Genomic DNA, 26996 nt, shown 5'->3' with positions numbered 1-26996 from the left:
GCAAAGGCCAGACAGTGACCACGGTCACAGTAAGGGATTGATTCTCAGAAGGGATTAGATTTGAAGAAGCAAATGACGACACAGTGTAGATCATGCTCAAAAAGCGCTAGTGGAGGCTTCAAGGCAGAAATAAGCAAGGCCAAGGCCAGCACATAGTGTAACGAGCAATGTGGGTGGAGAGGTAGCCAAGGGCAACAACTGGAGTTTAGATCTCATTTATGTGCAAGTGGAAGCCTGGAGGAGAAGTGACAAGTGTCAGGCCTAATAAACAGGGCGCCATCACTGCCCTGAAGGGAAGGGACTGGCTGCCAGGGCTAATTTTCGCTCTCTCCTTCATCCAACACTGAAAACCTTAAAGCCAGAGCTCAAAGCTCATTTGCTATTCCTCATCTACTTCCATGCTTGGCACAGTATAGGCAGTCAGTAAGTACAGGTTCAACCAAATGGACTATGCAGGGAGAAAAGACATGATAAGTGCTTTAACCTTTAATTCCATGCCCGTTACAAGATATCTCCCAGACTTCATTGACTATTCATACCATGAACATTATTAACATATACAATTAGTAACTGACCTTATTGTGAAATGAATTGATATTTTGTAATAGTAAAAACAAATCCTGACCGTGACAGACATGTTGGTACATATGAGTGACCTCAGCACACAGGAGGTTGAGGCAAGAGGATTGCAAATTCAAGGCCTGAATTATACAGTGAAACCTTGTCTTAAAACAAAACAGAATACAAGAAAGCAAAGCTGCTAGTTTCAAAGAGTGGGGCTGTCTATGGTTCCTAAATAAGCAGGCATATTTCTTCATCTTTCCTCTATATACAAGTAACCTGAAAGGAAATCACTTATCATCTTGTTCTTCTAATACTATACACTATTGGATTGCTTCAACTCTGTTTCAAAGTGGGAAATGGCATTAAAAATTCTATCAATCCCCAAATGCAACTGAGATCACTTACTCTCCAGTGGTGGAAATATTGTTGACCTGGGGAACATGAGCACTGTGAAAAGGAAACAAAGAGAAAGAATGTGGGGTTAGATGAAGAAACGGAGCTGGAGGAACCAGTGCCTCATGAAGGGACCCCAGGCCGGAAGAGTTAACCAGGTCCTCAGTGACCCTCCCATGCTGCTTGGCCAGACACTGCAGGAGGCTCTTCGCCCCTCATTTCAGGAAATAGAGACTGCCCCACTTGCTGATTCCTGCACAGTGGCCACAGAACACCATCTTTCAGTTCTCAGCCATTTCATACACTTGCTGCTGGCTATCTCCCTGTCATCTATTTGGATTTCCCATTCTCCCTGGCCCAAATCCATTACCCCCAACCCCCTCCACCCAGCAGGCCAATGGAAAGATATTTCTAAAATCTTGTCCTAGAGTGGAGGGCAGGAACCTCAAAGGATAGCAAAAAAAGGAACCAATAATGCTCCTCCGATTAGTGCTCAGCTACCTTTTCTTCCTATATTCCCACCATGGAAATTGTCTCAAGCTTTATAATGGTAACCTTTCTGCTGTGGAGACATGGAGACTTCATTTACTTTCCCATTATCTCCAAAATCTAAATTTGTGTGTGTGTGTGTGTGTGTGTGTGTGTGTGCATGTGTGTGCGCGCACGCGTTACTTCTAGCGGCTTGAACTCAGGGCCTGGATGCTGTTCCTGAGCTTCTGTGCTCAGGACTGGCACTCTACCACTTGAGTCACAGCTCTATTTCTGGCTTTTTGGGACTCTTAATGGGACATAAGAGTTGCAGGGACTTTTCTGCTAGGGCTGCCTCTGAGCCATATCTCGGTTTCCTGAGTATCTGGAATTACAGGTACGAGTGACTGGAGCACCATTACAGCCTGCATCTAGTTTTTCAAAGAACTGAAAAGTGAGCAGCATCAGATGGAGTAAAACGATTATTCACCCATACTGGCTGACAGCCATCAGAACTTCCGGGCCTCAAACTTTTGTTCCTCTTTCACATGACTGCAGTGAGGGATGAGCCTAAAGTTATCATTACTTAGCCACCCGGTCCTCCATTCAAACATCAAATTAAAAAGTTCCTATGCAGCCAAAAAAGTGGTTAAATATTGAGTCGACTTTTAAGATAAATCAACCTGTTTTACCTAACAGCTGTCATCTTTCTTTTCTCTTCTTCTTTTTTTGCCAGTGCTGGGGCTTAAACTCAGGGCCTGAGTACTGTCCTTGGGCTTTCTCAAGGCTAGAGCTCTACCACTTGAGCCATAGCACCAATTCTGGCTTTTTCTATGTATGTGGTATCAAAGAATCGACCCTGGGTCTTTGTACATGTGAGACAAGCACTCTACCACTAGGCCAAACTCCTGACCCCTAGCTGTCTTCTTTCTATTTTATTGAAAAGGAATAGTGGCGACTGTCTTTCAAGAACAACTAATATCATAAAAGCATACCAGTTTTCACCACTTGGGAATGTGGCTCTGGAATGATATCAGGATGCTTTCCCCATCTCTTGCCAGGCACTGGTGGCTTATGCCTGCAATCCTAGCTAGTTAGGATGCTGAGATCTGAGGATCACAATTTAAAGCCAGCCAGGGCAGGAAAAGTCTGTGAGATTCTCATCTCCAATTAGCCAGCAAAAATAAAGGTGGAAGTGAAGCTGTATTTCAAGTGGTAGAGTGCCAGCCTTGAGCAAAGTAGAGACAGAGAACAGGCCTTGAATTCAAATCCTAGTGCAGGCGAGTGCACACACACACACACACACACACACACACACACACACACACACAGTCATCTCTTTTCATTCAGGATGTATAAGCCTTAAGTGATCACTAGACCGTTTCCATTTTCTTTTATCAAATCAGGCATAGTACTCACTACCTCAGAGGAGCTCAAGGAACACACTGGGTAGTTTCCCTTAATTAGAGTTACAGCTCTGTCATGACCACAGGCAGGAAGGACACACAACATCATGCGACTGTGACAAAGGAAACTCACTTGAAAGATCAGTAAATCAGTGAATGAATAGAAACACTTAACATTGAATCTGCACTCGGGGACACTGCCTGGGGTAGACTTTTTATAGATTTTTCTCAGTGTTCACTATGGCCCCTGAGAGGCAGGAACTATGGTTTTCAGATGGAGGGGGGAGACAGCACAAGTGATGTTTGCAGCCACAGAATCATGGCAAAGAAGCTGGGATTTGACCCAAGAGAGACTGAGCTCTCATCTTTTTTTTTTTTTAATTACCAGTTCTAATGCTTAATCTCAGGGCCTGAGCACTGCCCCTGAGCTTCTTTTGCTCCAGGCTAGTGCTCTACCACTTGAGTCACAGTTCTACTTCTGGCTGTTTTAGTAGTTTATTGGGAATAAGAGTCTCATAGACTTTCCTGCCCTGGCTGGCTTTGAACTGCCATACTCAGCTCTCAGTCTCCTGAGTAGTTAGGATTATAGGATCAGCCACTGATGCCCTGGGGGATCCTGATCTCTTAATAGCCACGTGTCCCTCAGCCCCTTCCTCACTGAATGCATGTGCATAGATGGATGCCTGGGTTTAGTTTTTACTCTGCTTTTAATTACAGCCCCTTCTCCTCTGCTTCAGGATGTCTGTATTTACTGTGGTTCCCAGGCACCACAGTCAGCCATGTAATTCCTCCATTACTCCTGTGTCCTTAACTGGAACACTCAGTCCCCGCTTCTGATGTCTTGTGGCTCACCCTGCCCTCTGTAAATCCAACACTGTATAATTAACTCCTATACTCCACTTTTCAACCCTGTTATGCAATCTTGGTTTGGGAAACAAGGGGCCGATGGGGATAAGAGCTGGGGGAAACCAAGGAAGAGGCAGCTCTACCAGAAGCTAAGAAATGCCTAATGTGAAACCCTAAGACCAACAATCCCCAGGCCTTCCCAGAGAGAAGAAATATCTTTCTTCTCTTTCAAGTACTTTCAATCTATTTTTCTTTGTATCTATTAAAGCAGAATGATGTATCTGCTTGTTTTTCTAGAACAAAGGTCCTCCATGTACCGAGAAAGTTCCCTGCCACTGAGCCACGGCCCAAGCCCTCGTCCGACATTTTTATGTCTTTTGCTGTTTCTTTTTTTTCCTGTGTGAGGAGAGCCAAAGGAGAGGAAGGAAGAAATGGCAACACACAACACGGATTTCAGATTTTCTATTAAAGTGCTTTACTAACCTTACTATACAAGGAATCATCTAGAAACTTGGTATACATATATTGTTATTCTGATCTTTTGCTTTCACTGCTGGGGTCTGGACCCAGGGCTTCATAAATACAAATCAAGTGCCTTCGTATAATGAGCTATATGCCCAGATGTATAGTTATTTTATATTATATAATTATATATTATATTATTACATTATATATATATATATATGTACTGTTCTTGCTAGGCAGGCATTGAGCAACACTTCCTTCTCTTTTTGCTAATTTCTTTTTTCTTTTTTTGACCTTTGGGCCTGTTCCTGAGCTCTTTAGCTCAAGGTGACTGTCTTGTAGTTTTGTCTTCCGACTACAATTCTTCTAGGATTCCCCTCACTGTCCCACCTAATTGGAACATTTTGTTAAGATGGGGAACTTTCTCATTTTTGCCTCAGGCCATTCTTCAATTATAACTCTTCCAATCTCCACCTTCTAAGTAATATATTCTCCAATTGTTCTGATAATCCTAAATTTACTTTGATAATTAGAATTTAACAAGTCTCTTTCTTAATACTTGGAACTAAAATTATTTGAAGCATCTATCATTAACTATCCCAATAGTTACCTGAAACCATTCTTAATAATGAGGGTATAATATAAAAATTTTCATGCTAACATTAGTGACAGTCAGTAAAAGTCAGTACATTAAATTTTCTTTCACAGCTTAAAAGAAAAAAAATGTTGGAGCATCTATATCAGCCAAAAATTCCTCCTTAGAATGTAAAAGTAATTGTGTATGCTTGTCGCTCATGCTTGAAATCGTAGCTACGGAGGAAGCTGAGATCTGAGGATTACAGTTCTAAGCCAGGCAAAGAATAAAAATCCAACAGATTCTTAGGTTCACTTAACCAGCCAAAAAAAAAAAAGTGGTAAAATGTCAGCTATGAACAGAAAACCTAAGCAAGAGCAAAACACTGAGTTCAAGCCCCAGCATCAGCATATACACAGATATACACACTAGAAAATAAATAATTAAATGGATAATAAAATCAATAAAATCAAATAGACTATATTTATTCTTTCTAGTACATTGGTTTAACCTCAGATTTATGATAAATTCATATTTTCCTGTTTTTACTAGTACTTTGGAACTTGTAGCTTATGTAACTTCTCAATGATTTCATAGGTTTTACTTAACAACAACCTGCTTTCCATTGGGAATCTGAAAAGAAGGGTCTTGGCTCTGCAGCAAATTGGCTAAAGTGATAGGCAGGTTGCTGGCTAGCTTAGGCTACTCAGGATTAGTTTCTTCCTACAGAAAACGAAAGGCTTAACTAGGGATCTCTGTGGTTTCCATTTAGCTCTGAAAGTTTATGACACTCAGACTCAGTGCCCAAATGTTTAAATCATTACAAAAGGCTATCACTGCTTCTTTACTTTTATGATATTAGATCAGTCAAACTCATGGTTCATTAGACACCAAAATGGCTTTGGTTAGGTATCCAAATCTTCTCCAGGATTGTGTGGGATGTGTTCAACAATTCACCAAGAAGATTTCTAAGAAAATTTCCGGACAGTACCAAGGACTACCACTCTTAGTTTTCATGGCTACAAGTCTCTGACTCAGAGGGGAAATTCTGAGACACTGATATAGCAATACTCTCCTTCATCTATGTAGAGCTTATTTCTTAACCTCTGATGATGGTTTTTTTTTCAGTACACTTCGATTGGCTAGCTCAGAAAATGTACTTCTGTACTTTAGACACACTTGAGGGGGAGTCCAGCAAGCACGGACACTGTGCCATATCAGTTCCAGTGCTAACTGCAGCATTACCATCAACCCCATCTTTTCCAACCTACTGTTCAGCCATCCTTAGTTTGTCTTTATATCAATTAGCAAAACCCAACTACATTTCCTTAAGCCAATTATACTCAGCAGTATTAGTCTGTAAAATTTGCATGTGAGAAGATGCACAGATGCCTGTTGACAAGTGATTCTTTAATTAGATTTCTTGATTTGAAATAAAGCATACATCTGAAAAGGAAAAAAGAATTTTTAAGCCTACGTAAAAAAAAAAAGCAAAAACCACAGACATCTTGCAAAAGCATGCATTCTGAGTTCTCTTATTTCAGTATGTTTTGTGTGGCTTGTCTATTTCTGCCTGTAAAATATTACTGTCTAAATCAAAACTATGAGCCCTAACAGATTACCATTTCTCTCCAATATATAACATTTCCATCTGGTTGTTTACTTTCTTAATAATGATTAAGGATGAAAAGGACAATTATGTGATGTTTGTTTAAACCCCAAATGAATAATCTATAAAGGATTTAACAATCCCTAGTATTTTTGTGTCTCATCTTAATACTGAGAGTTGATGTGCACAGAGGAAGGCTGCTGAAGCATTATTAATTTGCACTTGTATCTTAGCTCTCTGAAAGTTTAACATTTTAGTTTACTCTTCAGACTGTCAATGCTAAAACAAATTCACCCACTTTTCAATATTCCTTCTGACTTAATCGGTAGTTACGCTTATCGTAAGCAAAAGGTTGATGGAGCACTTCTAGGTATTTCTTGATAATAGTTGTATCAACATTTTGTGGTTGATATTAGAAAATTTTCGCATCTATTTTGGCTTAAATACTAGAATGTAACTTAAAAATAATATAAACTCTATGGATATTACTAAGCTCGAGGAAAATAAGCATCATACTTTCTCTCAATTCACATGCCCTATTCTTTTAGATATTAGGCTTGATGTGAAAGAGAAAGATTATTATTTATGGCAATGATCTCAATATAAAACTTTAATATTATTTAAAATATTCTAAAAAGTAAAAGACATGAGCATACTCATCCTACATACAGCTTCTTTTATGACTTTGTTACAGTTTTCAGTTTTATGAAGCATTCGTCTGCATAAAAAGGAGTTCAGAGACTTTTTTGTTTTTATACTAGGTCCTCCTTCAGAAAAAAATATGAAAAGTAATGGACAGTTCCTAAGAATACTGTACCCATTTTACAGATAGGAACTTGCAATTCAGAGTTCAGTAAACCACTTGAGTCTACAGATGTCTGAGTCTGTGTAGCCCATCAACTGGTAGATAGCCACAGAACAGCAGAACAATATATAATGGTGCATTTGTTGTTTGGTTCAATGTAATGACTAAGCTAGAGATCAGAGGGGAAAAACAATTGTAGTTGTTTTTGAACACTTGAAAGCACATATTAACTCCAATCACCTCCCGGGTTTTGGGCTCTTCCTGGAATGTTTTTGTCAGATGATTAACAACCCAAAGGGATCCCCTCTGCCAGCCCCACTTTTCCACATTCTAGGCCTCAAGGGGATAATAAAATAAGGAAGCTGACTGAGGCAGAGATGGGGAAAGACTCACCGCTCTGCTCAGCTGCAGGAATGTCACTTGCTCTTCTGGTCTGTCAGTGCAGGAGACAAAGGAAGGAATAAAATGTTTACTTTTCCCCCTTCCTTCCACTTTGCAGTCCTCTTGGGACCCATTTATATTGCTTAGATGGGGAAACATGAAGCCAGCAAGGTATAAATATGTTTCTAGATGCCTTAGTTGTTTCTTCATCATGGTGAAAAACAAAGTAGATCATTAATAAACAGCCTGCTTGTTTGTTCTACTCAGTAGCAGCCTTGCATACTAAACCCTCAGTTTTCCCTCCTACATGATAATGAGTAGATTTTACTTCAAGTTGTTTTGGAAAACATAGATCATTTTAAAGGCAAACCCCAGTTTACTACAAATTAAAATTAAGGGAATAATATATATAAATATAATTGTGGCATAGGTTGTTTGGAAAGGCATTTTTCCCCACAAAGCTACTGAAAGATGCTTTCAAAAGTTTTCTACATATCAAGAATGGTATGATAGTTTCCAGTTCCCATTTAGTGTCAGATAGGGGCGTGTGTGTGTGTGTGTGTGTGTGTGTGTGTGTGTGTGTGTGTGTGTGTGTGTATTTCTCAGGATTAAACTCAGGGGCTGTGCAATCTGGGCAAACACTGTGCCATAGAGCTTCACCCAGAGCCACAGGTAGATTTTTAACTTGAATTCATCTAAAGTCTGAATTCATATGAAATTTGTAGTTAAGAGACTGTTGTAAGGCTGATGAGACCTGTGTGCTAGCAATTACAAATGGACAAAATCCTCAGGAATGCTTTGGTATGTCACAGAGCTAACTTGGAAATGAATCTGTCATGAAAATTAGAAAGCAGATGAAATACTGAACCTGACTGTAAGCAATTCCAGATCTGCCAGGGCAATCATTTAGCTTCATTCAGTGCCTATTCAAACTTGGGGAAATGGAGTATCAGATGAGAGCACAGATTCAAGGAAGGCCGATGTCCTTGTCAGAGGACATATCACAAACTTTTAGAAGCCGGGTGGGTGGGCAAGAGCCACATGAGGAAGACTACACAGCCCGGAATGAGTGTTTTTATGATCTTGATGAAGCTCAGGCAGACACAGCGACATGAGCTGTATGTATAACCCAGGAATTGTAGCCACAGTTCAGGGCTGACATGTGGTGGAGGGCTGTGATAGGACAGGGCAGGCTCTGGCTTCACCCACAGCAGCTTGAAGATTAGTATAGGTGAGACAGGAATAGGCAGAGATGTGAGAAACAGAAAGTGGGGATAAAGAACCCCACTGCCGGTGGAAACACCCCTGAAACCTAGGCCCATGCTTGTAGATACTGAAGACTCAAACACATAGAAGTAGAGCCAGCGGCAGATCCCAGCCAGATCTGTCTAGATGCCAGATGAAAAAATGTAGACAGCAACAAGCCAAGAGTGCCTGGAAGAACACCCAGGCAAAATGCTTTGATGCTGACTGGGGTGGGGTCTCCTGTTCCTGGCTTCCAGCCTAGAACATGAAAGAGCCCAGGGCACAGACATCACTGCCAAGATGCCCTTCACCTGAAGTGTGCAGGTGTAGGGTTGTTTTTGCTCCATTCTCATAAAGGATTTGACCCAAACAGTCCCTTTCCTTTCATTTACCCTGTGATTTCCACAGGATGGGCCAATCCCTACCCAACAACGTGGAAAACAATGACACCTACTGTTTGAATTATGGTACCGTAACTGTGACACGTAACAGGCTGGTGGCAGATGTTAATGAGCAGCTACTATTTCCTTCCTGTTCACAGAAAGACAAATGGGTCTCTGTTGAGTTAGATTAGACTAGAGAAGCATGCAGTTAAGATATGACAGACTTGCTGTCACAGAAGGTAGTTGACTAAGAATAAAAATATAGGTAGATTCTAGTCTACAAAACTGCCAGCTTGTTCCAGAAGGGCTGAAGGCTACTGATAAGATACAGGAAACAAGCCTGTGATGAAGACATCACAGTGAGGAGAATATCAAGTTCCAGAAACAGAAAGTCTGTCAGAAGGAAAGAGAGAGAGAGAAAGAGAGAGAATGCTTTTTTTGCTCAAGACTAGCTCTCTACTGCTGGAGCCATAGCTCCACTTTTGACTTTTTGATGGTTAATTGGAAATAAGTGTCTTATAGACAGTCTTGCCCTAGCTGGCCTTGTACTGAGATCCTCAGATCTCGGCTTCCTAAGTAGCTAGGATTACAGTATGTATACGCCACCAGCACCCTAATGGTTAAGAGAACATCTAGTTACAGATATAGAGATTCTGTCTGAATTCTGTAAGAGGAACAAAAGCAAGGAATCAGGTAGCCTCTTTTGGTCCCTGCTCCTGTGTCCCCACCTTCCTGGTCACAGCAAAGGGCGGGACCTTCACTGGTGTGGTGTGGTATGATCTCTTCACACGCTACCTGAGATGATCATTCTCCCTACCCTAACTCTCGTGGCTTATCCCAGGGAGGTGAAGCTTTTGTGGACCATTCACTCTTCTAGGAACTGGAGGCTGCTTTACTCTATTGTCTGTCCTGATCTTTTTTGTCCCTAAGGACTGACCACTCGCTGGCTGGCAGCCACTGAGTTTGGTTGTCCTTCCACACACCTTCAGGGTGAGGACTGCTGACTGTCCCCGGCTGTGCAGCTGCCTCTGTGTGGCTCTACTGCTGGTGAACAATTTGGCAGGTGGATCTCATCTCACAAGTAAACACTGAACAATCAACACTTTCCAAATACAATAGATGACATCCTGTACCCAGGATTTCTGGTCTGCAGATAGCAGCTTCAACGGGCCATCTCTTTTTGCTTTTGAAAATATATTAATAATATTTTGAGCTTAAAAGGGCTAGTATAATCTTCTCTGTCATGTTAATGAGTTATTAAGGAATGCATGGGGCTTGCAGTAGTTCCCTATGTGAGCACTTGCATTAACGAAAATGCACCACTTAGTACAAATTTCCAGCATCTGAAAAAAAGCCTCCTGGCAAATTCTCCTTTCTCTTTTGTAAACATGGGCTACTATTCAAATTCATTCTCCCCCCCCACCCCGCTTAATTCCATAACATTTTAGTTTTTATGACTCACCACTGAAAAGGTCAAATAGCTTCTATTGAAGCTTCGTAAATATTAATTTTGTTTCAATCTTTATTTTGCTTTCATTCTACAAGTACAGAATTTCTTTCCTCAAGATTACATATTAGTTCAGTGTTACAGTTTAGATACCCCCCCCCAAACTTCTGCATTCTAGAACATCATGATGTGATCCTGAAGACAAACTTCCTTTTCTCCAGCCACTTTAAAGGTGCTCAATGAATGTACAACACAGGTCCATGCTACAGACTAATGTAAGTCAGAAAAGTCAGACAAAGGACCCTGACTGCCACAATTCAGGACCAGTAGTCTCCTGTGCTGTGTGAAACTTCATTTCCACTATTAAGCCATAAGCAGGGGTGTGGTAGTGACATAGTAAATGCCAGAGTCACTGTGGGTCAACACAACAGCTCTATGTGTTTCACTGTAATTGCAGAGCAGAGATAGCCTAGGAAGCAGAATATGCTGGCTTGGTTGGCAGAAAATCAGAACTTAAGAAAAACAGGCCACCATGTTGTCTCAAACTGAAACCTCAAATGTTCTCTTTCTTCCCACAAGATGATTATGCAACATGCATGGTCGCCAAAGGGCACAGCATACTGAAGAACGCTTCCTTGGCTCAGCCTGGTGTCCTATGACACATTTCTGAACTATTGTGGTGGAATCGCAGTTTCAGTCAAACTCTAGGACTACTGTAACAAATTAGATGCAAAGAGAGTAAACAAACAAAGCATATATCACACGCCATGACATTTCCTTTAAAAAAAAAAAAGAGCAGACCTCAAAACGGGAGGACCGAAGAGAAATGTCAACATCCTTCACTTACATGGTTGCATGACTTTCCACTATGTTTTCTGAGGCTTTGAAGTAGATGGGGAGTTCCAGAAGTAATGCAGCAGGGAAAACTGAATTCTAGGTTTTATCTCAATCAAACGGCTCAGAGAAAAGTGTTGCACTTAGTCGCTGGAGAGAAGGGCTCTTTAACATCTACTTCTGTGAGCTTGGTCTGTTTTAATAGCTGTTAATTCTGAGCTCATAAACTTTAGAAAATAACCCTGAAAGTCCTTAAACTTACTGTATACTTTGTTCATCACTCACTACTATAGAAGATAAGCTAACATGACCACCAGCTTTTTCAAATGGTTGGCTCTTGAGTTTATACTTCTCCCTCTTCGTATATGTATATGTATATGTATATGTATATGTGTATGTATATGTATATGTATATACAGAGTAGATTGTGTGTGTGTGTGTGTGTGTGTGTGCGCGCGTGCGTGTGTGTTTGTGTGTGGTGGGGGGTCATGAGGCTTGAACTCAGGGCCTGGGTACTGAGCATAGCTCTAGGCTAGTGCTCTATTGCTTGAACTACAGATCACAGCTCCGCTTTCCTTTTTATTAATTTTTGTTTATTTTTTGGTGGTTAATGAGAGGTAAGAGTCTCATGGACTTTCCCATTGGCCTAGTTTCAATCTGTGATCTCAGAGAGTTTTTTTTTTTGCAAATGAGCCTAAGACAAAAATCATTCAGCAGAGGATGGTTTTTCCTACCTAATCTACAAGCCCAATTCAAGTACTCATCTATTATACATAAACTCTTAAAATGATTACTGCTATAATGATCCCAACTAAGTTAATTGCAACTCATTAACATGCTGATGAATAGTTCTGGTAAGTGTGAATCACTTCAGAATCTTTCCCCAGCAATGGAGATAAGCACATCAGTAAAAGAACATTCCCGTTCTTTCTTCTTTTTCAGTAGCTACTCTAAGCATTGTCCAATGGGAATAACATGAAAGACCATAAATGAAATTACAAATACAATTTAAGTTCCTCAAACAATGCAGAGATAACAGGAAGTAAATACAAAGATACTTGCTTTTTAAAAAAATGTACAAGGAGGCCGGGAATTTGGCTTAGTGGTTAAAGTGCTTGCCTAGCATGCACGAAGACCCGGGTTCGATTCCTTGGTGCCACATATATAGAAAAACCCGGAAGTGGTGCTGAGGCTCAAGTGGTAGAGCTCTAGCCTTGAGGAAGTCCAAGGACAGTGCTCAGGCCCTGAGCTCAAGCCCAGGACTGGCAAAAATAAATAAATAAATAAATAAAAAATGTACAAGGAATGCTATAATTATTTTCCATCTCTTTTGGGAGTGACAGTACTGGAGTGTGAGGTTTGAATTCAGGGCCTTGAGCTTGTTTAGCTGATGCTCTTGCTGCTGAACCACACCTCCGATCCAGTTTTTTTTGCTGATTACTTTGAGATCTCATTTCCTGTCCAGATGCAGGTCTGGGTGTGATATGTCTATGTAGGCCTGTAATCCTAGCTACTTGGGAAGCTGAGATCTGAGGATTGTGGTTTGAAGCCAGCCCAGACAGAAAAGTCCAGAGACTCTTATCTCTCTCATCAAACACCAGAAAACATAAAGTGACATTGTGGTTCAAAGTGGCAAAGTGCTAGTAGCCTTGAGCAAAAGTGCTTAGGGGACAGAGCTTAGACCCTGAGTTCAAGCCTCAAGACCTAAATAAACAAACAAACAAATAATTTAGGGTACAGCCACTGTGCCCAGCTCTTTGTTGGAAAGATTGTCTTGAAAACTTATCTTTGAGACAGGCCTCAAACCTCAATCCTCCCACTTAGCCTCTTAAGTAGCTAGGATTACAAAGCATGAGCCACCAGTACTTGGCTTATTTTTCCTTTTCTTTGACATGATTGTTTTTTTCTTCTACAAAAAGATCTCAAAACAGAGACTGAGTCAGCCTTCAGCTTACTTATTGTCTTGTATCTTACTGATCAAATGACAAATGCTTGCAATATTAAACTGGCAGGCAACAAAATCATACTCCACAGTTACAGTGTAATTCATAAATGCATACACACGCACACACTCTTGCCCCAGGAGTGGAAAAGATTTCACATTCTAGCTGGAATACGGCATAGTTATTTGTCATTCTCCCATGTTGTAAGTTTGCACGTCAGTCTCGCTCAGCTATTCTAACGCCCACTTTGCCGTAGATATCATTGTTAATAATGCGCTGGGCTCATTCATTCCAGGTGGGGCTGAGGGAGGGGCCAGCCTTGTTCTGGACTCACAATATAGGAGTTGAGAGCTGTGGAGAGTGGGTGTTGGAGGCAGCTACATCTGGGGAATGTCCGGGTGTCCTGAGATGAAGCCACAGAAGGGATGACACAGACCTGCCCAAAGCAGCTCAACTAATTTGTCTTTAAGACCATTTCTTGAAACACATTTTACAATTTTTTTTTTGCTTTGTCGTGTATGGGGCTTGAACTCTAGGTCTGGGTGCTGTCCTTGAGCTCCTCAGTTCAAGGCTAGGGTTCTACCACCTTGAGCCACAGCACCACTTCAGATTTTCTGGAGGTTAATTGGAGATAAGAGTCTCGCTGACTTTCCTGCTCTGCCTGGCTTTGAGCCATGATCCTCAGATCTCTGCCTCCTGAGTAGCTAGGATTACAGGCATGAGATATCAGTGTGTGGCACAATCTTGTGACATTTGTTTCCCAGTCACAAAGGATCCACATCAAAATGCACCCATCATGGCCAATATACTATGCCTCTAAGCGACCACGAAAAGACCTATATCATGATTTTGTTACTATACGAAAACTGTCTCCAGCTACATTACTTTCTTTGCCCCAAACAGGACATTACTGCTCACAGGTTTAAAAAAAAACATGAAAAATGAGTGTCCTTACAATAGCATACTTGGTTGCATATTCAATTAGTAATATTTTTCTTTTGCTAAGAAGTGCCTCGGGGAGATGATTTTAGACAGCACGTTGCTCTGAATGTGTGCTTTGGCTGATTTTGTTTGCATGCATTGAGCATGTGTGAGTGTGAGCATGTGTGTGAATAAGTGTGTTGAGTGTGCATCTGTTTGCTGGATTTCTTCACAGCACACAGGCCATCCTTTCTCCCTTTGTACGTTCACTCACATGGTTATTCACTAGGACTGAGGGCCAGGTGTCCACATTAATCACTCCAGTTAGAAAAACAAACTCCTTTCCTTTCCTTGTACTGCCCCCTCTCACACTTTTTTTCAATTGATTATATACAGATTATATATATATATATATATATATATATATATATATATATATAAAGTTTGGAATGGAGACATGGCCAGTCTGCATGCCACTGGCCCTTAACTTGTACCTCTCATTCAGAACCTAAAGTCTATTCATATGCATTATACCTGATAACAAGCTAAGATGATTGTTAAAATGATAGAGTGCTTAATTGGCACTTTACCACTTGAGCCATGCCTCCAGCTCTACTTTTGGCTGGTTAACTGGAGATGGAGTCTAACAGGCTTTTCTGTTGGCTTTAAAATGAAATCCTCTGAATGTCTTCAGAGCCTTCAGAGTAGCTAGGATTACAGCTGTGAGGCACTGGCAATGCTAAAGCATTGGTTTTAAATGAACAAAATCTATTAATTTTTAAATCCATTTGTTAGAATGATATCAGGAGACAATTTTAAGGAAAAATGATCAAGGATAATTCTGCTCAATAGGACTGACAGAATAAGCTTTTGCACGAAATTTACAAATCAGAATGCAAAACATTTGAAATATTTGGTGGGGCTCAGCAGACAATGTGCTTCTATTTCAATACTCAAGCATCGGCTTGCATAAGTTTATGCCTATCCCCAGTTTTCTATCAGCCTTAGTTATCATGATGTCATTAAATGATTTTTTATTTGAGTTCTAAATTGAGCATAATTTGTCATATTTAAAATTTTTAAATTTAGAATGCAGACTGAATTTCACTTCTTAAAAATGAGCCCACATATTAGGAATTAAAAAAACAAACAAACAGGAATGTGTGTTAGGAAACTGCACCAAAGGCAAACTGTAGCAATTTGGAATTCATTACATTTTCTTCTTCCTTGTCTGTACCAATCCCATGTTTCAATTTTTTTTTTCCTATTTGCCAACTCCAAATAGCAGCTAATTAATTTGCCTTTTCAAAACAACAAAATTCAAATGCAACCCTGAGACATTTGGGCTACCCTTTCATTTACATCACATAGTCTGGGGCTTGTTATCTTCAGCTATGCGGAACCCAATTCTTCCAGAACTGCCTGCAGAAGGAATATTTATCAATGAGACTCCATAACAGTCCACATCTAGGCTACTACAGCTAAGTGTGACTTAGGTAGGACTGAGAATAAGAAGCCTATGGAAGCAGAAAGCTATGTAACTAACTTTGTACATGGCTCATGTCTGGTAAATGCATATAAATAAATGACCCCCAGACTAATTTCTAAACCAATGCCATGGAATGCTATGCCTATCAGTTTAATTAGACTGCAAGCTAGCTGAAGAATCATGAAAACGCACAGTGTTTTACATATCTAAGAAAAACCAAATACTGTTGGGAGAATTCCCAGAATGAGGTATTCAGAATGGACTTTCCATTGTTAAAGCAAATCACCATTCCATTCAATTTCCTTTGCATAATTGGTCCAATTAGTTCAACTTTCTAATTGGTCAAAATGGCTGCCTACCAAAAAATTAACATAATTTGCATATTTTGCATATTTTAAATACATTTCAGTTGATTTTGAGTAGAAGAGCATGTACTTATCTTTTTTCAGTACTTTTTTTTGGGGGGGTACTATACAAAATAGTATAGGATGAAAAAAATTCTCAGGATTAGGTTTCATGCACTGAAGAAAGTGGGAAAGCACTGGATGGAGACGTGAATGACAAGAAGTAACAAGAGAGAGGAAGCGAAGGATCATGAAAGAACAGCGTTAGGCAAATTTTATTTTCTGGCTCTCAGCTTTTTCCTGTGGGCTACACAATATGCTGAGAGGAATTTTCTTAGAAGATGATAAGGAAAGTCAAGTTCGCACATTTTCCTTCCTTCCGTCCTTTCTCTCCAAACATAAAGTACCACACTGGATGGAGTCTTTTCAGTTAGGCCACAGTCTGGGGCATCTACCATGCTCCATGCCAGCTGGGGAATGAGGTTTCTTTCTGCTGCCTATTCAGGAAAATTCAAGTAAGTAACAACCAGGATAACATTCCCCCCCCCCCCCCGTCCCACAATCCCCTACTGATTTTGGAAAACAAATGTGAAAGTTTTGATCAACTCAATGCTACATGTTTGATACTATAATTTGGAGGTGGGGGTGTGATATTTTATAATTCCTTTCTAGAAGCCCAGGCAGTTTGATTTTTTGTGATTGTTCCTGAGAAGGGAACTGAAACAAATGACTGCCTTTTCAAAAGCCAATCGATTTTCCTGACTAAAGGATAAACACAAAGAATTTCAGCTGTTAATATTCACAGGCCATTTTTTTTTCTCTCTCTCCCAGTGTTGGAATTTAACTTGTGGAGAAGCTGACTGCTCTCCTGAACAAGCAGTCAATTCCTTGTCCCTGTGTCCAAAACCCACATCTTTCTCTTGCACACGACTTTTCCATTTCCACGGCACTGGTTTTGCAGAGGGCAAACATGACATTGGATCCGTCCCAAACACAAACCTGTGCCTCCTTAGGCTCTAGGCCTTCCCCAGGCCTTAGGGAAGGCTCCAGTGGACAACACCCAGTTTGTGGTGCTCAACCTGAGAGCACCGAGCCTCTGCCCACCTTCACTGCACAGCTGGAACCTTCCTCTGCAAACACCTTGCTCAATACTTCCTCCACTTCTCTGCCTAGGAAAATTCTGCACCTCTCATCTTAAGTGCCATCTCATCTGGAGAGAGAGCAGCTACCGGCACACAGGCAGGTGATGGAATTCACAAGAGCAGAGTTCTCCTGGCCCTGAGGACCTGTTTTTCCACTGTACTACTAGCACCCGGCGAGGGACCTAGAACACGAAAGAGAACTGGCATCACCAATACTTTGCTGAGTGCTTACAGTAACTGGATCAAATATTTGGAAAACATACCCTGTTTATGATTTGCAAAATCAATTATGACAATTAGGAGCACTTCTAGGGATGTATTTTGATGACTTTAAATTATATTTTTTTCCCTTCAGAACTTAGCAGGACTGCAATTAGGCTGTGGATTCCTACCCACCCCTCATCTTTCCCGCCTTCCTTCTCTTACTCTCTCCCTCCGTCCTTTGGACCTTCCTTTTCTTTCTTCTTCCTCTCTTCCTTTTTCTCTCTCTCTTTCCTTCTCTCTCTTTTTGTTTTTACCAGTAGTGAGTTTGAACCCAAAGCCTCCAGCTTTTTGCTTGGCTTTTTTTTTTTTTTCTCAAGGCTAGCACTCTGTAAGTTGAGCCACACCTCTGCTTCTGGCTCTTTGGTAATGAATTGGAGAAAAGAGTCTCAAAGCCCTCCTGCCTGGACTGGCATTGAACTGTGATCCTCAGATCTCGGCCTCCTGAGTAGCTAGGATTACAGGGGTGAGCCACCAGTGCTTGGTTCCCATCTTTTCTTAAGGAAAGGAAAGTAATGTCTTTGTTCTGGCAGCATAGTCAGAAGCAGGAGCCTTGTCACTATGCCCATAATGTAAACACTGAGAGCCATGTGGTTCATAGGAAAGGATATGTTCAGGCAAGGGAATATTGGAACACAGTCTTGCCACACTCTCTATTTGTTTGTTCTGGCTTCAGAGCAGGAAAAGAAAATTATTTCACTCCACTGCAAACCCAAAGGTTGTTTGGAGCTAAAAACAAACAAACAAACAATGTTTTCTTTTGTCTCAAAAATTATTTTCATAGGTGGCTGGCAGCTTTCATTTATCTTTGAGATCTTGTTCAGAAAGATGATGTTATTATTAATTTAGAGGAGAATGCTTTAGGGGTGGCAGTTATTTAGAATATAAAATATAGTAGCAGCTTTATTTTGGGGGGTATAACTCAGGAGATGAGAAAATACACTTAGGACATTAGTAAAAAATATTTTCAGCTCTAGTCACTGAAACATAAAAATAATAGGTAGATAGCTGCAGACAGGAAGAAATGGTATTTCTATAACTTCTTTCAACATTTACCTTTATTACAAATTTCTTCCCTTTGTTGGTGGTATTTTAGGCTGGCACTTTACCACTTAAACAAAACTTCCAGCCTAGATTTTCACTGGTTATATTTAAGACAGGGTCTTAATTCCCATCTGAGCTTCTATTCAGATGCATCAAGCTGGAACCAGACATGAATCCCATGGCTTCTAGATCCCTTCCATGGAAATGAAGTCTCAGAACTGTTCTGCTTGGGCTAGCCTGGAACCACAGCCCTTTCCAGTTCAGCCTCTCACGTGGCTTAGGCTGATAGCTGTGTCACTTTCTAGTTGTGAAGTGAGAAAGGGTCTCAAGGACTTTCAGAATAAACTTGAACTATCATCTTCTTCTTGTCAACCTCCCAAGCAGCTAGGATTACAGGTCTATGCCACCAAGCCCCCTCTGCAGTATGTTAAGCATCTATTTCTTATTGGAACCCACGGACAGATACTACAGACACACACCAGCCAAGAAGATAAAGTCTTGAGCTTCACAGAAACCCAGGGCTAGCAGAGAAGCAGAAACCAAAAGGATGATGATTCTTAGAGTAAAAGGGATGGGAAGCTTCTATTGGTTGAGAGTTTACTATAATAACCCTGGCTTTTAAAGTGCTGCGTCTTTATATTTATCAACTACTATTTACTCAAGAGGCTGAGATTTGGGGATCTTGGTTGGAAGCCAGCCTGGGCAGGAAAGCCAGTGAGACTCCTAACTCCAATACACTTAAAAAAAAAAAAAGCTGAAAGTGGAGTTGCGGCTTAAGTGGTAGAGTACTAGCCTTGAGCACAAAAGCTCAGGGACAGTGCCCAGGCCCAGAGTTCAAGCCCCAGGACCAGCACAGAAACAAAACAAAACAAAACAAAGCCCCATGTCCCAGTCAATCCTCAAAGACAGTCTAAGAGGAAGGTATCACTAACTCGATTTTCAGATAAGAAAAACAAATTTGAGGAAGGAAGTTGAACTGTAGAAGGCCCCAGAGGCTGGCAGGGCTGAGATTCTGACTCCCTGAAACCAGCAGCTCACTCCTTCATCTGGAGCATAGTGCAGTCTGGCAGGTTAGGTGAGGCAGCACAGGACAAGGCCCACTGAGAGGGAACTTCAAGGGTCACGTAGGAATGCAGGGGAGAAAGATAATGGACATGGAGAACTTGCAGAGACAAGAGAATGTGACTCAAAGATATTGTTAGTGAGTGTTTCACCTGTCCCCCAGGGCCACTGGATGCCAGTGGAGTGGGAGGGGAGGGGGGTGTCCCCTGAGGGTTGGTTAGGTACAGGAGTTGAAAGTGAAGGCAAATCACAGATAAAAATACCACCCCTAAGTGGGTGCTAATAGCTCATGGCTTAGAGTTCTAGCCACTCAGGAGGCTGAGATCTGAGGACCATAGTTCAAAGCCAGCCCAGGCGGGAAAATCCATCATGAGACTTGTCCATTAGAACTCCATGCTTTTGGATAATGACCGAACTCTTCTGGGATCCCCAAACACACACCAGCAAGGACTTCATACACAAATGGTTATTGTTTAGACATCCACTTAGAGGGTTCCCCACTGTTTCTTTGTATGTGGTTGAGAGTTATTTGTTTCCTGGGGTTTGAGCTTAACCATCTGGAAAATGGAGGAGATAATTTTTGATGATCTCCAAGGATCCATTTGGCGCTTAAGTGGAGTCTTTGTTTTTTTATAATCCCCCAAAGCATATATTTATGGCAGCATTACTCACAAGGGTCAACAGTTAGGGAACAGCACAAATGTCCAACTGAGGAAATGAAGAGATTCATTCGTAGATCAGAATATTAGTCACTCATAAAAAGGGATTCAATTTTGATACCTGTTAAAACACAGATGAACTTTGAAATACACCTTACTCAGGGAAAGCATGCCACAGAAATCTCACATATAATATGATTATATCAGTGAGTTCTCCATGGAAAACCCCAGAGTAGGCAAATCTATAGAAACAGGAAGTAGATTGGGGCAGCCTGCTGAGATGAGGGTTGGGGCTTGGTAGCTTAACAATAGTTTCTTTATAGATGATGGAAATGCTCTAAAAACAGTGCCCTGTTCTGGTGTCACACCGCTGTCATCCTAGCTATTCAGGAGGCTGTGATGTGAAGATTGTGGTTCAAAGCCAGCCAGGGTAGGAAAGTCTACTCTCCAATTAACCATCAGAAAACTGGAAGTGGAGCTATGTCTCAAAGAGTTCAGGGACAGTGCCCAGGCCTTGAGTTGAAGCCCCATAACCACCACCAACAACAACAAAAAGATTGCTGCACAACTCTGTATATATACTGAAAGCTATTTAATCAGACACCTTACACAAATGTACAGTATACAAATGATGTATTAAAAACTGTCTAGCATTATTATTGTCTTAAGAGAAGGACAAATAGCACATTAAGATGCTTTTATAGAGTACAAACTATTTCTGTGGCAACTGATTCTGATCAGCATATAAAATATGTGAACAAAAAGCAGAGTGAATAGCTTTAAGAGTTTTAAGAAACTGAAATTTGATCCTGTTTCCAGTAGCTTTTCTCAACCATTTGGGGGAGTACTTTCTGATCAGACAATGCAGAAATAGAGGACCATGCAACGTTCATATCCACTGAGAACATTAAGAGTGAAAAACCCAAAGTAAATAATGAATGGAAAAAGGGGGGAAGCCACTTCTCCATTCCTTCTAGCAGTACAGGGATTTGAACTTAGGGCCTCATGCTGGCTGGGCAAATACTCTACCACCTAATCTGTGCACCCAACCCTTTTGCTTTAGTTCTTTTTTTTTTTTTTTAAGGTATTATATTTGCTTGCCTAGATCCAGTCTCAAACTATAATTTTCCTGCCCACATCTCCCACTACATAGCTGGGATTTCTGATGTGTACTACTACGCCTGGCTTGTGTGTGAAGATGAGTCTCCCCAACTTTTTGTCTCAGCTGCCCTCAAACCATAATCCTCCCAATATCTGCCTCCCTAGTAGGTAGGATAACAATTAGGAGCCATTAGACCATGTTGGCAAAATACCCTTTTGATCTGGTAGTTTTATCATCTACAAAACAAACAAAATCCCTTCCATTCCCATTAGCTCCAGAATCACCCCATAAAATAAGTACCCTTATTTTATAAGTATTGTTTTATTGTCTAGATTGGGTGTATGTTCTGTTGGACTTGCACTTCCTTCCCTTCCATTTTGTCCCAAGTGGCCTAACATGGTCGCTTTCCAGTGCAACAGGCAGCATGCTCTTAAAAAAACATCCCCTCGGCACTTGAGGTCATCATCTTTATTTGGAGCAATTAGCAAATACTTGGGCTGCACAGATAATGCCGCCTGCCACCATGCTGGAACAGTGCCCACCTAGAACCTGTTTGTTCCTCAAGACTTTGTGTTATTCCCAACTACAGGTCGTCTAGGTGACAAAAGACAAGTTCAGAGACTGAGCCTCAGCGGGGTTAATTCAGATGTGCACTGTAACTCCCTACTCTAGGTTCTAGTGTGCAGGAAGGACTCCCTGGAGGGGAGGAAGGAGGAGGTCTATCAATAAGCATGACCAGAGAAGGTCTGAAGGCAAACTTGTCACAAATCCGCGAGGGATATCCCTCCCCCGCCCCTTTCTCTCTCACTGCACATGCCAGACCCTCTTTCCCTGGGTGTCTCCAGGTGAACTCCTGTATCATCAATCGTTACGTACTTGCAAAAGGATCCTCTATACTTGCAAAAGGATCCTCTAAAGCATTCATGCTCAGAAAGACCCGCTGAATTCCACTGATGTGGTGCAGTGGATTGTTACTACATGCTCATTTGTCATGCTGCTTTAAGTCTCCTCTGAAGAGCCACTACAATTTGGAATTAAATAGCATAATTTTCCAGATGAAGTAAAGAACAAAACAAAACAGAGCATGTCACTGGCATGATTAATTTCAGCTCCTGTCTTGGGTAAACAGATCTGGGAATGAGCTGGACGTTTTCACAAAGCTGTCAAAGCACTGACACCAAAGGCAGAAAAGTTGGTCATTCATGCTCACAGCTTCCTCCTTCCTCTACTGTTACCCTCAGTGACTATGCATCATGTGAGGGGAGCTTGGAAGATGAATGGAGCCAATCAGAATGCTGCTACGAAAGCTGAGCTTCATCCTGGACTTGAGGCTTAGAGGTGAGCCCTGCATCATAGCCCTGTGCTACAGGATGCAGAGTCTCACCTATATATTTATGACTCTGCAGGGGAAAAGCCACAACGGGTTGTGACTCATGCAAAGAGCCTCAGGTATACGCTAATCTGGGATCTGATAAAATGGGCTATCTCATTAGTGACCCCCAGCTAAGCTGAGTCACCTCAGAAAAATTTTATTTCAATTCTTAACAGTTCTTCTCCTTTTAGTTTGGCTAAAATTTTTTCTAAAATTGTTTTTCCCAGCAAAGGAGAATATTTATGTAAGGCTATGCTGTGTGCTGAATATTATCAGTAGTTATAAGAAGTATCATGTCAATATTTTAGTATTTAGAAAGATACAACTTACATTACATTTTTAATAAAATCCTATCCTGTCATTTGTAACTGTAAGAAATGGGTGACTATTAACTACTGAAGACCATCAGTTTCTAAATAGCCAAATCCACCCTGCAAAGCACATTATACAGGTAGATAACAGGAGGTATAAAGGGGAGCAAAGGGCTCTCTTTCACTCTCTTTTTTAAGTTCATTTGTTATTCTTATCTTAGTTATACATTAGCAGCAACAAAACCTTTACATACTTTCATAGTATGTGAAGAAAGGCCAAAAGGTCATTTATGGACATCAGAAGATAAGGAGACATGACAGAACAAACGTGCCTTTGAATATGATCAAACTCACCTATGAGGTTAAATAAAATACAGGGTAACATTCTCTACCAGGGCACACCTCTATTATTAAGCTAATTACATCATGTGTTACTGCAATTATCACAGGACATTGCAATTGTCTGGTAATGTGTGTGCAGCCTTCAGTAGTCGGTGACAAAGCTCAACTTGTGTCTTTATGACCTTGGGATGGATCACTGTTGCCTGAGAGAAATTATAAATAATTTCTCAGTATAGAAAGAGAACATGTAACAGCATTCTAAGCTTTGTTTTAATAGGTAGAGCTGATGATCTAGTAAGGAAAACACCAGTTATGAAAAGAACTCACAGAAGGTCATATGAAATCTGTTACTTGAGGATGTTGAGTGGGATGGTGTTAGATTCCTCCACAGACCAGCTGTCAGTGGCTTTGTACAAACTTTAATCATTAACCAGAATTCCCATTGGGGTGTCTCCTAAGGGTGAACCATCTGTGTGAGTGGTCTAGGGAGCTTGTGAAAACGGCTAGTTCCCTTGCCTACAGGGAAGGAGACAGAAGCAGGAAGGAACTGCTTTGAAAAATAACATTCCCAGGTAACTCTTAGGTACCCAATGTAGGAAAAACACACATCTCTCTGCTTCCATCCAAGGAGCCTATGTTGCTTTCCCTAGTGTTGAAAACTTTTCATTTATTCTTGTACGTCTAATTCAGTTAGGTGCACGGGAGCAGAATGATTCAGCAGACATACTGTCCTGCTTTGGCAAGCTTCCTGAGGCAGGTGGGCTGTCAGTGTGTGCTGGTGCTGGTGATGAGCCTGGACTCTAATGACCACGACAAGCTTGGGGACCAGCAAACAGCAAAGGCTAAAGGAACTGAGATTCAAAGACACAATTCTATAGGGGCAGGGATGGATTCTACATAGATGCTTAAATTCACAAGGGACCCTTCTTGAAGACACACACACACACACACACTGGGTCCCTGCCTTTAGGGGGTTTATGATCAAAAGTGGCAACATTGGACATCCAGACCCCAGGGAATAGTGGGCTCTGCTGACATGACAGGAACCAGGGATGTGCAAAGAAGCCAAACTGATGAAGCAGCATTCTTGAAAATGCCAATTCCAATCCTTGCTAGATTCATTCTTACTCTAGTCACTGATAATGACTAATTTTCAGTAAGTTATGCTGGTGTTCTTTTTAGCTGTCATCAACCTAAGTGCCTAAACAATATTTTGTCAGAAGAATGACTCATTTTTTTTTCTGTTGAAGAGTTACTACATTATCAAGTAGCTATTACTGAGTTTAGTATTAGCCAATATTCTTACCTAGAATAGAGCCTACTAAAGACTTAAGATCTGACTTTATTTTGAGAGGGGAAAAAAGACCCCAACTCTCAGTTGCAAATCAAATGAAGGCTAGAGAAATTATATATGAGTTAGTTCCCTAATATCTAGATCATAATATCTAATTAACATAGACACATTACCGATCTGGCCATAAAGCATTTTCTCCTGCCTTAAATGATTAATGAGATTCTCTGAGCATCACATCAGATTCCCATCTTGCAGACAGTGTAAGAAAAGCAACTTTGCTGGTTTATGACATAGTGTATATGCAGGGACTGTTTCACAATTAAAAACTGTATTTCAAGATCTTATTATTAAGACATAAATGGTAAGGGAAACCTTGACAGCATAGGTTGTGTTTTTTTTTTAAGTGCAATTTGGTTTTGCCTAACATTTTGCTGAGACACCGCATTGACAGTTTTGTCCTTTGTCAGTTCCCAAATCCAACCCTGCACAGGAATCATTGGGAGGGACTAGATGCCACCACAGCACACGGCAACAGGGTGATCAGACCAGCAGCAAAAGGCGACTTTCCCCATCACAACCTGTGACTTGGACTTCTCGGAGCCTGCCACCCCGCCTCTGTTTTCTGGCTGTGAAGACGGTGGGCGGACCCGGAGGTGACTTCCAGCTGACCACCCCAGATCCTTCGCCACCTGTGTTCTTCCCACCACCGCCTTCCTTTCCTTTCCGGTCTCCCTCCTCCCGGCCCCGGCGCCCACTGCCGACCCTCCCTAGAACCGGGAGTGAGAAGCCAAACCCAGGCCTCCCGTCCCGCCACGCTCGCACCCGCCGTTCTCAAACGGGCGCCCCGGAATCACTGGAGGGGACGCACGATCCTTAGCATCTGCCTGCTTGCTGTGGCAGGCGGGCAGGGAGGGTCCTCGCCTGGACGGGGACCCCAGCTCGGAGCACACGGAGGCCAAAGAGCCCGGCGACCCGGTTCCGAGACGGAGGCGCCTGGGAGCGGCCGGGGCGGGGTGGGGAGGCGAGCCCGAGCGGGCAGGGGCGCTACCTGTGCAGAGGCATGATTTCACAAGCCATCCTGGCCGGGCTGTGCGAGGGGGAGTCCCGGGGCGGTCGGTGGGCTTCAGCCGCGTCGGGCCGTCCGGACGGGGACCGTGCCCTCCCCGGGGCGGGGAGCGCGGCTGGGCTGCCGCCGTGCGCCCTGCGCCCTTGGCCGTGCGCCCCGCGCCCCGCGCTCCGCGTCCCGGCCCCGCGGCCGCCGTGCGCCCTGCGCCCTGCGCCGTGCGCCCCGCGCTCAGCCTCCCGGCCCCGCGGCCGCCGCTATTTATCCGCCTCCTCCCTCCGTGGCCACCGCAGTCCACTTTGACCTTTTGTTCCAGGGAAGCAGCTGGGGCCCCGGCCAATCAGCAGAGAGCGGCTGCAGCTGTGCGGAGGGCGCCCGCCCCTCCCTCCTCCCCCTCCTCCCCCCTCCCTCTCTCCCTCCCTCCTGGTCCTGGTAACTTGAAACTTGGCTCTGAGCACTTCCACAGGCTTGGTTTGTCAGTCCTGGGAAAGCAACCAATAAAGAGTAGAGAGAGAGAGGAGGGAGAGAGGGCAGGGGGAAGGAGGGAGGAGCGAGGAGGAGAAGGATTAGAGATGGGCCGTCAAGGAAATGCATGCGTGCTGGAAGCCCCTGGACCTTCTCCCAGAGAAGCCAAACGCTTCTGGGGCAGAAGGCGGCACACTTTGCAGCCCGGCAAACCCTGGGGAGAAGGAAGGAGTGCCCGGCGCTACCCCACCGACGTCCTGCTGGCGTCGGTTTCCCCGGCGGTGCGGGGATCCGGGGATCCGCCCCCTCCACGCCCTGAGTGGTGCGTTCCCTCCGGGCAGACCTCAGCGCCACCCCACACCTGGTCTTGTCTGTGCACAGCCACGTCGGGGGAAGTTTGCTTCTTATTTTTACAGGGAACACATTTACCTTGTTGTTGCTATTATTATTATTATTATTATTATTATTATTATTATTATTATTCCTCCTCCTCCTCCTCCTCCTCAGTGCTTCTTCTGTATGGACTATCAGACGTCCTTTCTAAGAATATAGTTGCTAATCCACAGGTGCAGGCATGGCAAAGAACACTACCTGAAACATGTTATCAAAATGGAAAGACAGCTCCGACCATCTGAACCAGTAGAAAAGAGGATGGAGAAAGGTAGGTAGGGAGGGAGGGAGAGAGAGAGAGAGAGAGAGAGAGAGAGAGAGAGAGAGAGAGAGAGAGAGAGAGAGAGAGAGAGAGAGACAGACAGACAGACA

General features: G+C 42.5%; 1 protein-coding gene across 2 annotated transcripts in view; it reads right to left on the bottom strand.

Moving 5' to 3' along the window:
• Window positions 1-25982, bottom strand: part of Fam13a (family with sequence similarity 13 member A) — a 75710-nt gene extending 49728 nt beyond the window's left edge. The window contains exons 1-2 of one of the 2 annotated variants that reach the window (XM_090356807.1): window positions 25755-25849; window positions 970-1011 (exon numbers count right to left, since the gene is read on the bottom strand). In XM_090356807.1, coding sequence (XP_090212933.1) covers window positions 970-1011; window positions 25755-25783 — 71 coding nt within the window. In that variant the 5' untranslated portion in view covers window positions 25784-25849. Of the gene's footprint in view, window positions 1-969; window positions 1012-25754 lie in introns of both variants that reach the window. The other variant, XM_090356808.1, reaches the window with a different exon arrangement.
• Between the last annotated feature and the right edge of the window lie 1014 nt (window positions 25983-26996).

Source organism: Megascapheus bottae, chromosome 23 (genome assembly GCF_031878675.1).
Source record: "Megascapheus bottae isolate mThoBot1 chromosome 23, mThoBot2.hap1, whole genome shotgun sequence".
Lineage (NCBI taxonomy): Eukaryota > Metazoa > Chordata > Mammalia > Rodentia > Geomyidae > Megascapheus > Megascapheus bottae.
This window is presented reverse-complemented; position numbering and strand designations above follow the sequence as displayed.